Raw genomic sequence first — 16,123 nt, forward strand, 5'->3', positions numbered from 1 at the left:
AATACCATGTTTCCACGTTGTGGAAAGTAGGGGCAAGACAGGTAGTAGAGATTTTGATTACAAACACTGTATAGAAAAGTTAATTTGATGCTAGTAAGTCATTGGCTTTCAAGAAAACATTCCCCCATAAAATTGGAAATTCAGCAGCCTGTCCACCCCCATAGGACCCTAGCCTCGAGGCTTCAGCATCATTGGTGTTGCGCCACAACATAGCATATGGATGATCATAGGTCTTATTTTTATGGTCCACATTCCACTTCCTTTACAACATAGAGCCAACGTCTTTTATCCACATTCTTAAATAGTACCATGCATTGATCCAACAATTATTTCAATTAGTACCTTTTGCTTTCGAGAAAGGTCCCGTTCTGCTATCTTGCATTTCTTGCTTGTGGTGGTAAAACTGTACTTAATATCTCCATCCTCGAAGGTGTAAGGATCAGTGGAGTCCCCAAAGCCTTCACATGGAAGTATGGGAAGCTGGTCCACATAGTTCAGGTATGATCCAACCTGTCGCTTCTCATCCAAGACTTTAAAGCGCTTGTTGGGCTGAGCCAGAAGCCTAAAGTGGCAAAATTCGTGAAAAAAATAAAATATTCATTAATTAATATTTATGTTGCCTCAAGGAATAACAATGGTTTAAAGACATCTCACAACCTTAAACTAAACAACTGATCTGACAGTGTAATAACCTCCCATTTATAATGGTGTGTCAGAACTTTCCTTAACATTATGCTGGAATTCAACATGCCTAGTTCAGTGTGAGATAATCTGCTGCCCGCAGCCAGCATCGTGAATACAGATATCAGTTTATTAGTAGCTTGTTGCACTATTTCATATTTATTTAAATGAAGCACAAGTGCATCCAGAATTGGAAGTGAGGAGGGGTCTGAGGTGTCTGTTTATTGCATGAAACACTACTAATAGACATATTAGACATATATTCACGGTATCAGGGTTGTCTGGGGGAACAGATTTACTGCCCCATTAAAGTTCACTAACAAACTCTGCATAAATAAATAGTACAAAACAATACATGACTTTTGATGCCTTATCATAGTAAAAAGGGCTTCCTTCTCTTTTTGCTTTTCAGTGAATTTTGTCTTGCAGCAAAAAGGACAGAAGCTTAATGAGGTGTCCGATTACCTAGCTAAATGAAGGAGGCATGGAGAGCACTGAGACAGAGGCAAATACTGAAAGAGAACTGAAAGAAAGCTACAAGAGAGAAAAACCTGCTGTAGAAGTCACAAAATGACTAGAATTGTGTTATTCCTCATGTACATACAATGGCCTAATGATTTCTAGAAAGTTTGTAGATAGGTCTTCTTTAAAGGGAACCTGTCACCAGGAGACCCATTTTTTAGCACTCCCCCAGTCCCCACAGAGCATAGTACATACACTGCCAAAGTGTTTTTGTATTAAAAATTGGTTTTACAGAAAAAAAGATATGTTATATTGTACCTTTCATTAGCATCTGCTGTGTGACTAGGCAGTTGCCTTTTTGGAGGGGCTGGAAAGGAGCAGTCCCCCCCACCCTTGGGGAACAGCTTCTCCATGTGACCTTTTCAAATATATGAAAACACCCATCACTGGGCTTAGCGACGCCCCCTGCTCCTCTACAGCCAATACCAAGTATGGGGAGTTATTCATATATTTGAAAAGGTCACATGTTTCCCAAGGGTGGGGGGGGGAGACTGCTCCTTTCCAGCCCCGCCTAATTGGCAACTGCCTAGTCACACAGCAGATGCTAATGAAAGGTACAATATAACATATCTTTTTTTCTGTAAAACCTATTTTTTATACAAAAACACTTTGGCAGAGTATGTACTATGCTCTGTGGGGACTGGGGGAGTGCTAAAAATGGGTCTCCTGGTGACAGGTTCCCTTTAAAGCATAACCTGTCACCAAATCCCCCCCCCCCCCCTTCAACTCAACTAACAATGCCTGCTGATAAAGGGTCCTCCCCATATCACCTAAAATTAGCTGCCAGTGGGACACTGTACCTTAATTACAGCCATTTTTCTGATATGCAAATAAGCATTTCTGACTCTTGTCTCCTGGCTCTGACTCCTCTCTCTCTCAGGCTGGCAGTGAGCCACACCCCATTATTCTGATTGACAGCTCTGTCTCTTCAAATCACTGCTCTGCCTCTTTTTTTTACACGGTGCCTTTCATTTATGACATGTGACCAGTGACATCATCGCAGGTCTCTCAGCTTTCTAACAATAGCAAACTGTACATTGTGTATGTGATTACATGAAATAACAGCTGCCTCCATGGCGGATGGACAGGAGTAGAAGTCCATGGAGGGTGCTGTGATTTCATGGGTTACAGTTTGCTATTCTCAAGAGGCTGGAGTACCTGAGATAATGTCACATGACATGAACTGTGACCAGTAAGGAAGCATAAGGCACGGGGAGGAGTAGATGGGAGGGGCCGGACAAGAAGGACACGCCTCCCTCTGATGCCAGGTAATAAACGATAAAATTTGATTCCTGTGGATGTAAGCGAAATCATTTTTAGTTAAAAGAAGGGGGTCAGTCAGTGAATAGAGCTCTATAGGAACCGGTCACTGGCTGTATATGTGCAAATGTGGTGACAGGTTCCCTTTAAGTGAAAGGCGGTAAGTAACACATGCCTAACCTTTTAAGTGCAGTGCTTTCAGATCCTGTTTCCTGCTTGGCTTCGTACCACTCTCCATGAATTTCTGGTGGGCGAAAGTCTTGGCTATCAACCGTAGGGAGTTTATAACCAAGCCAGTTGTCCTCTACATCCTGATTTTGGGGAAGACCAGCACAATATAAACTGGTCTCACTCATTTCTGTCATCAAAGGAAGACCCAGGCCAGCTGCCATTATCGTCCTGTCATCGAGTGGTTGCATTTCTAAACCATTAGGATAAAGATTGGAGACCGACACTTCTTGATCAGGAATATCCACTTCTTGTTGCGGAGGCTGTGGACTAAGAGTAGGGGGCATTGGGGAGGCAGGAGAGTGTGGGGAGTCTGCTGGAGGTACTGGTAGTAGTTGATCTAGTTCCCCTGCAGGTGCCATGGTAGAAAATTGTCTGTTCGTAGTGGTGGTGGTAGATCCAGATGACGGCTCTGTTCCTTGGCGTTGCTGCACAGATTGCTCCTGCGTCATACACTGTTCACTCTGGGTTGGAGATGGTCTGTGATGGAATGGAGTTGTGGCCTTTTTCTGAAGTTTATCTGCCTTTTCTTGGCGTTCATTAGGTTTGTGCTTGGAAGATGCAGAAGGCTGTAGGGTAGAGTTGCTGGAAGAGGGGTTTCCACCCACACTGGCCTGGGAAACAGAAGGAGGACGAGTTGCACTTTGTGCACCACGCAGCTTAGACAACTTGTGCCTGCAGAAAGACAAAGTATGATTACACATGAAAAGTAAGACATCACCACAAGAGGATGAAAATTTACTACAGTTAGATGCATTTAGCATACAGAATGTATATAAGTGAGTGTATACACATACATACATACATATATTTTCACTTTGCATGCAATAATCTTTGAACTGAGGAGGAATAAAAAGAATACACAGGATGGAAACATTCAATGTAAAAATTCTGCAGAGACATATCTACAGGTCTCTTGCCAGCAACCTGGAACAGGTTTTATTTTTTTTTATACAGTTTTTTTTTCTAACTTTTGAGGCTGCAAGGAATTTTATGAAAGTCATAAAGCAGGCACAGAGCAAAATGATTAATATTTGTAAAAAAGTTTCCTCTAAAAGATGTTCCTGCTGCAAAGTATTGTTGCAGTAACATCAGACGTCCTGGTATAGAGCTCACCTGGAGCATGAACAGTTGACCCTCTGGGCAGGATCCACAAAGTCCCAGGGTGTTCTGTTAACCATCACCTCCTCTTCCTGCTGGTTGGGGACATTTGTCCTTTAAGAGAAGCAAGAACAATAGAATTAATAAGAGAACTTTTAGGATGTAAGAATAAAGGGGACCTATAAGCTGTACCAGTTTTAAATAGTTGTATGTTTAACTTTCACTGCCATACAGCTATATACATCCTATTTGCACATGCCCCATGCAGAAAGGACATCTATAAACGTCTTGACAGAAACCAGCTCCAAACGGATATTTATGGAATACGGCACATGGAAACACAATTTTTATGGCATTTTTAAAATTGTAATTATTCTTTAATACGAGGTATGGATTGTGTATGGACGGAACAGAGCCAGAGATATTCACCCTTAAAGTTGTACTAAAAAAAATATATTTTCATGTACAGCTTTCTATTCCTGATTGCAACTTTAAGAGTGAATATCTCTGGTTCTGTTAAGCATCCATACAATTCATATATCATATTAAAGAGGAGACGCTCATGTTTAATATGACATTTCTATGTTTAAGGGTTTAGGAGATATCAGTGTTTGAAGTAAGCCCCATACAGCCTGTCAGCTGAAAGCAGAATATTAAAAAGCTTTAAATGGAAAAATGACAAAAAAGCTTATTTTTTCACATTTGTTGTCAATTATTAGTAAATTCTATAAAGAAAAAAAATATACAATTAATAAAACTATCAAGTTAAAGAGTAACTGTTTTTATTTTTCCAGCAGAGCTGGAAGTCTACAGTACAGTGAATGCAGATGTCTCCTGCACAGAGTAGTGAGGCACAAGATCTCCCCTGTTCCCTATAAGTCCCTCCATCCCATTCCGTAATTCTACAGAAATTTCTTTGTCTCTGCTCTTCTCACTGCTACCTTCCCCCACCTTGTCATCCTCAGTGTCAGCTCTGTCCAGATAAGGTATTAACCCTTAGAGCTCACACAGCACAGGCAAAGACTTCATGTACTAATGATTTCTCCCAATTATTACATATTCCCTGCTCCTCCATGTGATGGAAGCTGCCAGGCTGTCACCATACGCATCCTTAATATACACTGTGCAGTATTCTGTGGATTTACTTGTGGGAAACTAAATGGATTTAATGCTAAATTACTTTGAGAGAGAACACAAGGCATCATGGGATCTGTGGACAAGCTGTCTGGCCTCAGCCTGATGGCATAACAAAAGATACTCCTGAAAGGTTTCTTTATGGGGAATATGCATGCTCTAAAAACAGACATGGTCAGGAGACACCAGGTCACTGCTCTTAAACTCTAAATAAAAGGAGACTTACTTTGATGGACTTCTGTTCAGAATGCATTCCCTCCAGGCCCTCTGTGCCATATGACTCCGCAATTTCAGATAACTTCTACCACCCCGTTTGGGACTGTGCCTTGAATGGCTGATGCCGTCTCCTGTTGACTGGTTGTTTCCACTTGTGGTTACAGACCTAATATCTCCTGTAATTTTGAAATATTCTGTGAAATATTTTTAAAACACCTACAAATCCCTACATGAGTTGAACGTATATTGTATTCTATTAAATTCTCACACATATAAGGGCATATAAATGCATTTTAAGAGAGTTCACCATTTTAATTGAAATAAGAAGTGGTTAAGGTCCTGCCAGGTATACATAGGATTGGGTAGATGAATGACCATGGACACCATGCCACAGGATAACATAACAGGAGCAGCATCAGAAATTAGGAGGCAAGTACAGAAACAGAGGGGTCGGGTTTACTTCTTTTAACACTATTTTATATAAAGGAGAACCTGAAAGAGTTATTTAATGCATTAAAATAAACTGCAGATAACAATGCTGATTGGTGCAAATTTGGTATTATACTAGTTATTTATACAGATATTTTCTTTGTTTGTTTTCATGTTTTGGGTTTATGGGGAGGGGGGGTTATGGAAATATTAATTTATTAAATTAATTAAAAATATCCGATTAAAAAAAAACAAAAAAAAAACAAACAGATCTTGATACAGCTCCTGCCACTCCTGGTACCTATCCACATATTTCCAGCTTGTCCATGCGTTGGACCTTGGCTCTATTGACGGTGAAGCTGAAGCACATTTCCCAGGCTTTAATAAGGCACTATGCAAGTGCCAGGATGAGACACGTCAGTCTCATCTCCAGCAGAAAAAATTACTAGCTTGCTAGTAACAGTGTTGGAGACACCAAGCCACAAGTTCAAAATGTAAATTGATAGGTTTAACACCGACACGTTCTGCAGTGAGGCTTTTGATTTTTGTTGGATCACAGCTTTCATGTGTGAAATATGGAGGAGTGGATTGATTCACTTGCGATGGTCAGATGAATTTCTAAAAATGTTGCATACCATTTCTCAGGTATTCACAGAGCCCACAGGTTATAAGTAGATTGATGTCAATTTGGAACTTTGAAATTCCAGTAAGTGAAAAAGTCTGCATATTGGGTTCTAAGATAGGAGTGATAGGCTCTTCGGGGGAAAGGGGAGGTGGGAGCTCTATGTAATGAAATACTTTTTTTGGGAAGAAAACTAATTTTATATAATTGGAAAAATAAGAAGGCTCCAAACATATATGTGTGGGAAAGTAGGATGGATCTCTTACTTTACACGGAGCAGCGGGAAGGGTTAGGGAAAGGTACGGGAATAGAGAAGAACAGGAAGGTATGGTTTGAAAGATCGAGCCTAGATGAAGATTTACAAGAGGTGGAAGAAGAGTTATAACAAAACAAACGGATAGTGGGGTATAGAGAGGTGAAAAAACTGTATGGGTATATACTAACTGGTAATAGATCGATTAGTATAGCCAATCGCCAACCACCGGGGGTGGGATAAGGGTGGTAATATAAGAGGAAAAAATCTAAAAAATTCATATGAATAATAAAGGTAATAGGATTAATAATCGTTAGTTACGATTTTGTTAGATAAGGAATTTTATATACATGATGTTTTGTAATGTTTATTGATTTTTGTAATTTGCTATTCTATTTTTCTTTGTATGTAAATAAAAAGTGTCTTTATCTTGGCCATTATGGAAGCAGCACAATAGTATGAGGTTGCCGAACTGTTACGAAGGACATATCTGAAGGTCTTCGAAATGGCCACTAGAAGGCAGCACAACACTATGTAAAGCAATGTTTGTCTTAAATTCCTCATATGAGAACAAGTTGTACTTAAAAATGTTACAACAACCTCTGCTCCTAATCTTCTTGTGTTTCAAAGGTAAGACACATCAACATGAAAGTGCATCTAGATTCTAATGTAATCTCTCATAGAAAATGAATATGTGCATTAACCCTCACATTTCTTGTTAAAGCATAGTTTTAGAGGCAAGAATCAAGGGGTAATTTGCCCCCCAAGAATTCTTTAGAGGCCGAGTGCCCAAACTACAACAAAGACCCGCTTACTTATCGCAAAGTGCCAACACAGAAATGTAATTTGTGATTTATACTCCCTTCTCTGTCACAGTTTTCTTTGATACCAGCACCTGAGAACACCAATAAAGCAGAAAATAGTCCCAGGTAGAGCTGTCACTTTAACATAGCTCTGTGCACAGCAAGTCCTGGGCTGTTTGGGACTGCAGGAAGATACCTAGAGTCATCTCTGGTTATGGCCTGGGTGCCCACAGAAAGGGCTCTCAGTGCCACCTCTGGCACCAGTGCCATAGGTTAGCCATCACTGCCATGGGGCTTTAGACTTGTTAAGGTAAAAGTTAATTGACGCTTTAAAAAATTACATATTTTTGTTTGAATTTAATAACTTTCTGCAGATTGGTACCAATAATAAAAAAAAAAAACTTCTGATCCCAAACAACCCTTTTAAGACAACTCTACCCACATTAGTATACGAGTGTTCACACTTACCAGGAACGGCTTGATCAGGTGATGTAGGTGGTGTTAAAGGCATCCTACATGGACTAGGATCTTTAGTAAAAACTGTGTTCTGTTGTGTACTTGTGCCACTATGCCCTGTGTTCACAGTGCTGGGTGGAACAGGTAGGTCACTGTGAGCTATAAGAACAAAGGCCGAGGGATAAACCATTCGAACGCCACCTACAGAAGAGAAGCAAAAGACATGTTGGGGTGAAGGTTAGCCATTAGACAGTGAGAAGCAATGTCTCAGGTGGAGGGGGCGATAAATCTACATCCACTAATAACATCATCAAGATTTATATTCGTGGTTTGCATTCATTAAAAATAACATTCTAAATATTTACACTTAAGTAATTATAGGGTAGAGAAGTTATCCATTTAGAAGAGACCGTATCAGGGCATAGACTGGCACTTCTGCAATGATGCCAGCTACACTTAAGTAACTTCTCTATAAAACTCTCTTCTATTAAGCATCAATACATTTCTGACCTCAACCAAAGTTCCTTACCCACAATGACTTCCACTGCTGCCGGAAAGTCATCATCATAAAGCATTTCCTGGTCTTCCCGTTGTTCCTTCCTAGCAGAGAGCACTGTAGGGTAGAAGGGACGCCATTCCTCCAGCAGCCTGCGGGTTGTGGGATCTGATGTTTTGTAGGTATGTCCAGTAAGGGTTCCACTTAACCCATAAGGGCTCAGAATAACTAAGAAAAAGAATATTACATAATAAAATATTTGTAAAAATCATCTTGCATAGGACAATCATTACAAAATATAATTGGAACCCAGCAATGTTCACACCTGCGTTGGCGGTTACACTTTCCATTTTAGAAGAACGTAACATAAGCAAAGGTCAGAAGGTAAACGCAAAGTGTACGTTCACCTTCCGTTTCACATTTACTTCCATGTAATGAAGGTAGCCTTCCACTACAATTCTATTATAATAGCTGAAAAAATACATTCTGGGGTTTTTTTTGCCATATTTCAAGACAGAAGGGAGAATGGAACCAGTTGAACACAGGTGTTAACTGAGCCTAACAAAATATATTTGCAGCCTTTACAATAAATTGAAGGTGCTGTACCAACTTTTACGGTTATTTCCTCCACACAGGATAGGTGATCGCCTGATCAGTGGAGGTCTGATAGCTGGGAGCTCCACCTATTATAAGGATGTGGGGCACATTTATTTTCTGACTTTGCAATCTGCTTGCACAGGAATTTAAGAAGTGTCTGCCCCACATTTGTGTCGCATTCCACAGTTTTGCGTATCATATATATGTTAAATGTGCAAAACGTGCGGCAGAAATCCTGAATCTGGAGCACTCTGCAATGTACACAGGCAAACTACACATAGTACAAACTGCCCTGTTATTAGTAAATGTGCCCCTGTGTGTCTACTTTTTCACTAATCAAGCAGCAGATCATTCAATACTATGAACGGCTACTTCTGCTATAGACCGGTCACGTTTCATTAGTGAGAACATTGGGGGTCCCATTATCACACTCTGTGCAACAGATTTACAATAAAAGTTGACGCAATCCTTTTACTGGTTGTATAAAAATACTACGCCATTCTCAAACATACTTTGTCACTTATGTCTTAAATTGCAAGATCTCTGCTTGCTGGCAGTAAAAGGAAGAGTTACTTGGGTTAGAGACCCAGGCAAACTGGACACAACTGGAGATAAGGTGGTTAGTGAGGGCAAGGAAATACTATACACATGTATATACAAATATATTTATAGAAACACTGAGCATTTCTTTTTTTTTTTAAAGTATTGAGTGCTGTACGTGTTCTGGCGCTTACCTTGGCATGGTGTGTGGGATGTCTGCGCCAGCTGGAGATGGTGCTGGTTGATGAGATACACTGGCTGGTGCTGAGCAATCTCTACACTTGTGCAAACACTGCTTTCCCCATGGAGGAAAAAAGTAAAGGAGCAGGAAAGGTTCTCACTAAAAGGGAAAGGAGAAAACCTGATGTTATGGAACTGGATTGTATATTACAAACTGGATTCTCCGTCACATGAGGCACAAGTCCGGGCACTACAATCCATTTCATACTAAAATACATTTTTTAAAAATTTCTATTTACAGATTTATCTTAATTGTCTTCTAATTTCAGCACAAGGAGCTTTGCTGATTGGTAGGGATATTAAGGCTTGCCAGAACCTGCATAGTTTCAGGGGGCTGTATAGAGGGGACCCAAAGTCACATTCCAATCCCTGAAAAACACTGTGACCTCATCAAATGTGGAAGTCCTCTGGGATTATGCTATGGCACCGTGCAAGAATAATTAAACTGCAAAGCGCTCACTCCAGCGTGAGATAGGGTCCTCATCAAGAAGTCTATGAGTGGTGATGAAGGGGTTAAACATTGTGATAGAGAACCACAGTAAGATAAGAAAGGAGAAGATATTCATCCTCCTTGACAACGTATTCCAGTAACGTAACGCTATGGTTTCATATCACAGTACAGATAGATCTTTATTAATTTGCACTGGAAACACTGGATTTTTATGCAGTGATGGGGGATATTAATAAAGCCCCTGATGTCTGATTTCATGTCCTGATAAGGTGTGTGTTCCAGCCCCTGGGGGATTGTGCTATTCCAGCAAGGGCATGTGAGAAGACATCCTCTGGAATAATCAGAGTCCCTCTCTACATGCAGAGAGATGGATGGGAGGGGGACGCTGTCCTAATGACATCATGCCAGGAACTTGTCGACTTAAACCAGGTTGCCATAGCAACAGCTAATGTCTCCATGTCAGCCGGTGCATAATTACAACAGAGGAAGCAAACACACGCGCTCCGCCAAACACACACACACACAAAGTAGCAGACTATGGAATGAGGAGAGATTTCTATTTCTAGACATACCAATACACGGCACGCTCCTAGCACCTTGTATACAGGCACATCTGGGTGCAGCGCGCCCATGGAGCGGCCATCATGAAATAACTTATCATTCTGCTCCTGTGTTGTAGTAATATGTGGGATCTCTCCTATCACTTCTCAGGTTGCATCCCTCTAGTTATTATTTGTAGGTAACATGTCCTGTAACATGAATTTTGGACTAAGGATTAATCCGGGCCGATCCAAACAATTACTTTTCTAAATGCAATGCTAATAGAATGTGTTAATGCAGCTTCCAAGTGCAAAGTGTGAACAAGGCGTTTGAGTTGGGTTTTGAAACGCAATGGGGAGGTGCCTGTTTGCATATGCATTTCCCCTGAAACATTTGTGATCAGAAACAAGCAGCACATGTTTTGCATGGTTTACATTTGCAACTGCACTAAATGCAATAACCACAGCCGTAATTGTAGTTCTTACAAAACAGATGACAGATTGAGGCTGTTCACACATGGCTTTAACACTGCATTTTTAAGTGCAATAACCAAGATGGGGATGGGAGATTTGCCTTATTGCATTGGGTGTATTTACATTTACAAAATTTTATGTTAATGCAATGCATTTACATTGTGGTAACATTCCATTAACATTGTTTACAAATGTAAAAGTGGTCTTAACTCATCCCCCATCCACCCTCTGGACACCTCCATCTTTCTGCAGCGACCACTTTGAACCAAGCTGCTACTGCTCCCACACCCCAGGTGAAGGGGGAAAAAACTGTGATAATTGTCCCCAAGGGACTTTTAAGACCTTATGGGTGACACAGAAATTAAAAAATAAACACAAAATAGTAAAAGATATTTTAAAACATTAACATTTCCCAATAAAATAACCCCCCTTTACACTATAAAGAACATCACCATAGTCGCCCGATTTGGCAGAGAATATATATTACAGGCAGTCCCCGGGTTACATACAAGATAGGGACTGTAGGTTTGTTCTTAAGTTGAATTTGTATGTAAGTCGAAACTGTATATTTTATCATTGTAGTTCCCGACAATTTATTTTTTTGCCCCAGTGACAATTGGAGTTTCAAATTTTTTTGCTGTAATAGGACCAAGAATTATCAATAAAGCTTCATTGCAGACAATTTTAAGCTGATTATTGCAATCTGGGACTATTTTAAAGCATCCAGAGAGCTTCACCAGAGGTCACAGTGGGCAGAGGGGTCCGTCTGTAACTATGGGTTGTCTGTAAGTCGGGTGTCCTTAAGTAGAGGACCGCCTGTATATATCAAAACAACCGTCAAACACTAGGGAATTTATTTATAATGGTCATTTTGAGTTGATTTGAAAACTGAAAAAAATAATATACAATACATGACAGATTAAAAAAAAAAAACTTCTATGTTGCTATGGCAAATCTACTCTTGCCCTGGCTGTAGTATGCTAGGATTTTCAAAGATCAACCTGAAAGTGAAGAGGTTAATCTTTTCATCTCAGGGGGATTAACACAGGAAGATTAAATGTGAGTAGTTTGCTTAGTCTGTGAAAAAATAAAAATTCTGAATTTATTAATGAATTATATTATAAAAACTGAGAAATTGCTTAATAATGGTCTAAAACCCGCAAATTCATACATCTCCCCCATTAAGTTTTGTAACACAAATGTTTACAGAAGTTTAACCCCTTGGTGCTCTGCAATTTGATGGCTCCAGCAATTTGCACCAGAGCACCCGGTGAATTGCGTGTCACTGTGTCACATGACATTGTGATATTGGGATGGAACTCGGGTGACGGAGGCAGGAGAGCCTCCAACTGATGTCAACCGGCCAATTGGAACGGCCCCACGCACTGATCTTTGCAATTCACCAGTCAAGTTTGACAGCCCAATTGCAGCGTTTTGGGACTGAAAAACATGGTTTTAGTACCATTTTGATTTGGTTTTGCTAGCGAGGGGAGCTGAGCGTAACTGTTACACCAAAATCACTATTACTTCGTCTGAACCCCATCTGTTGCCTCCTGCGTATTCCCCTGTGTGATCACCTTGCGTGATCACACTTGTCCTCCGTTTTTCTTATCTCCCTCTGAATCCAAACACATTTTTCAGTGACCATGTTAGCAGTGTTCTGCACTAAATGCACATTTCAGAGCGCCGTGTGAATAGCGCTGCACAGTATTTTTAGCGGTAGTTAGGGTGCTAGGCAAGCTAGGTGCGTTTGTGGTGTCTTTTTGCACGGTGCACATAGGGGTTTTTTTGCGCCTGATATAAATAAATATATATATATATTTTTTTTTTTTCAAAACTGTTTGTAGGTGTACCTGTAGTTTGGTGCACTTAGCCTGCTTTACGGCTTGTCCGTGTGGTTTGGTATACTTCATCTAATTTTTCTGTGTGCTGGCTGTTTTTTTTTTTTTTTCCCATTCACACGTGGCATTTGTATTGCGTTCACAAACGCAATGTGAAACACCCGGCCCGATCACATATGCGTTTCCATTAAATCACACCCAGCACCAAAAGTAATAAAAAGCGTTACCTCTTTGAGCCAGATTTTTCTTCTCTTTCACTGGGCTTCACAAACCATTTTCCAATTCTCACAAAACTTTTATCAAGCAAACACCTAGGGGGTAGAAAAATGCGTTCATTTTTAATATTGATAATATGCCTTTATTTATACAGACCCATCATATTCTGCAAAACTTTACACACCATTGGATTCCCATAAAATAAGAAACTATACAGTAACAAAAAGCTCTTCCCATGGCCTGTGCCAGGCGGCTGTACCTTGGGCATTTGTAAGGATTGAAGAGTATTTTGGATTGTTAGAAAAGAGATAAGATTGATGAAATAGACCCGTTTGTTGAGGTGAAGGGCACATTTCTGCTAATGTGGACGATTTTCTGTGAACCAAAAGCGCTGCCGAAGGAAACTAGTTTGGATGTATGTACCAAGATTACCTCTGTACAGAAAAGTTTGGATGAAGGGGAGTGTTACCTCATCCAGGACACTTTTGAAAACATGATTATAATGGTTAGTAGCGATGTTAGGACAAGAGAAAGAGAAGATGTGCGACAGTGATGAGAACAAGGTTTCTGCAAGATGCTGAGTATCATTGACCCATGGGTTGCTGTATGTGTTGCTGTATGCTAAATGAGCGTGAAAGAATTAGTAAAATTAAATACTGCCAAGCCAAAAACATTTCACTCCTTGTGAGTAGAAGAAGCAGAGACTTGTAATCATGGAGAGGTAGTTATTGACAGAAGATGAGAAAGCAAGCGGGAGATGGGAGTGTTAATAAGGATGCTAAAGTTGCCCAAGATAAGAGGTGGAATCTCACAGTATAGAAAGTAAGGAAGCCAAGAGGCAAAGTGGTCAGGAACTTGAAAGGTTAAGAAAGGAGGACGGTATACTACAGCCACGCAAAGGGAGAAGTGGCAAAAAAAAAAATCTGAGGGCGGGGACCAAAAAAGAAGGAAAGGTAATGGAGGAATGACCTGGAAAGTGGATTGGGTGAGAGGAAAATGCCTACGCCCTGCCAATTCTCAGGTCAGAAAGAATAGAATTGTAGACCACTACAGGACAGGGCTTCTGGGTGGTAAACAGTATCAACCTCCTGGATCCACCTTTCAATGCGGAATATGACGTGAAAAGATTTGTCATGAACATATTCCAGTTTAATGCACGACAAGTGGCACAAGGGGTTATAACATTTTCACAGCAAAAAAAAAAAAAAAAAAGCCTGTGCAATTTCTGCATATTTTATAACAAGAATACACATTGTGACAGATTACCAGAGTATTATTATACCAGTTAATAGTAAAGGGGAACTCCACTTTCACTCAGCAGTAGAATTTAATAAAAGTTTCCACCAGCAGCAGCCATGGTATTAACGCTAGGTTCTACAAACCTATACAGAGTCCACAAACCACATACCTTTCTAACAGGTTGTGAATGGCCTTAAAAAGAAGCGTCCGACACTCGTAGGAAAGACCATTGTCCCAGAGGCCCTCCTCTTGCACTAAAAAGAAAAACAAGACAGAAGTATATATTTAGTTGGATAAAAACAGGACAAGTTGAAACACAGTATAGAAAACATGTATGGACTTCATGTGTGCATCACATAGCAGAAATATATATAGATTGGATATATCTCCAAGATAAAAAACTGAGCATAGCTATACGATTGGTAGGTGTTATGTACACACGCATAAAATTAAAAAAAAAAAAACTAAAACAGGAAGCAGTTCTCACAATGCTCCAGCTGGGGCAGCCTGAGCAGAGGCATTGCACGCAGAAAGAGGAGAGGCTGACACTCCATAGAAACCAGAGAAGAAGATTTACTGCCGCATCATCAATATCTAGAGTCACAAGGCTGGAGATGATAAAAACTGGCACAGGAAACCCAGTGTGAAAAAAGGACTGGCTTTCTTAAAAAGGGTTTACTATGCCACACGATCACTCCTTTCCATCATTTGGGACTGGTATACAGTTAATGGGTTATTCCAACTCATTATTCACATTTAATCACATATACAAACATTTTTTCAACTGGATTTTATAAAAAAAAAAAAAAATGCACCTGCCTGAAGATAGTTTCCTATAAATGTACTCCTATTATCCCTTAAAAACAAGATGGCTGTCCTTGGATACGACCACCCCTGCACCTCCATCGCAGTGGCCAGACATGTCCTATTGAAGCCTGCACAATCACCTGGATTCGGCATTCATTAGAATGGCTGTGGGACATGCAGTAACTCTTTGTCTCTCTGTGCAATCAATTTGAATTAAAATGTGAAAGCGAAGACGAGAATACCCCATCAAGTCTTACGCAAGGGGGAAAAAAAAAATATATTTTTTTTCAGCAATTCAGATTTTTTGAAATTTTTACTATATTTAAGAAAAAAGTACTCAAACCTGAAATTCTCACTTGATAATAGACTGCCAGTTGGTAATTATATAGGAGTTTTCTATACAGCAGTCACCTCATATATATTACGGACCAGACCAGATTACAAAAGACGATTACTCTTTTACTGAAACCCTCATCAAAGCCTCCACTAGTGACAATAAGTAATGTCAAAACTTATCTACACTTTATCTGTATACCACATGTCTAGAAAACTATCCATAGAACTTGATAAATCAGCCCAGGAAATTGACACCAGCATGTGAACAGGTTATGGGCCGTTTCCAGCACCAATCAATGGTTTTGGTGGCAGATGTCTGCTGTATAATACAGAAGACACCTGTCCTGTATGGCTGGTGGAGATCAGGAGCTGAACCTTCTCCAAACACCCACGTAACGTAATAGATGACATAGGTTATCCAAAGATCAAACTCTCAAGGACAGTGTTCATCCACTTTAGCTTTAAGAGGTATGTCGTGGATTTATCAGTGTCAATAAATGTGTAATGTAATGCAGTGACCAGAATGACATTTTCAAAACAGACCAGATAAAATCATTACAATGCTGCAGATACAGTACAAGCCAAATCCAGGGTCTCAGGTTAGGCAATATGATAAAAAATATGTCATAAACCAGAGGTTAG

The 16,123-nt window shown here is 40.1% G+C and overlaps 1 protein-coding gene across 1 annotated transcript in view; it reads right to left on the reverse strand.

Annotated features, from left to right (window-relative positions):
* MED13L (mediator complex subunit 13L) overlaps positions 1-16,123 on the reverse strand; it is an 87,459-nt gene that overhangs the window by 25,309 nt on the left and 46,027 nt on the right. The window contains exons 3-11 of the mRNA XM_072148118.1: positions 14,508-14,592; positions 13,111-13,194; positions 9,533-9,678; positions 8,235-8,429; positions 7,718-7,906; positions 5,153-5,318; positions 3,808-3,906; positions 2,644-3,366; positions 343-562 (exon numbers count right to left, since the gene is read on the reverse strand). Of these exons, the coding sequence (XP_072004219.1) occupies positions 343-562; positions 2,644-3,366; positions 3,808-3,906; positions 5,153-5,318; positions 7,718-7,906; positions 8,235-8,429; positions 9,533-9,678; positions 13,111-13,194; positions 14,508-14,592 (1,907 nt within the window). The remainder of the gene's footprint in view (positions 1-342; positions 563-2,643; positions 3,367-3,807; positions 3,907-5,152; positions 5,319-7,717; positions 7,907-8,234; positions 8,430-9,532; positions 9,679-13,110; positions 13,195-14,507; positions 14,593-16,123) is intronic.

The sequence above is a fragment of the Engystomops pustulosus genome, chromosome 1 (genome assembly GCF_040894005.1).
Source record: "Engystomops pustulosus chromosome 1, aEngPut4.maternal, whole genome shotgun sequence".
Lineage (NCBI taxonomy): Eukaryota > Metazoa > Chordata > Amphibia > Anura > Leptodactylidae > Engystomops > Engystomops pustulosus.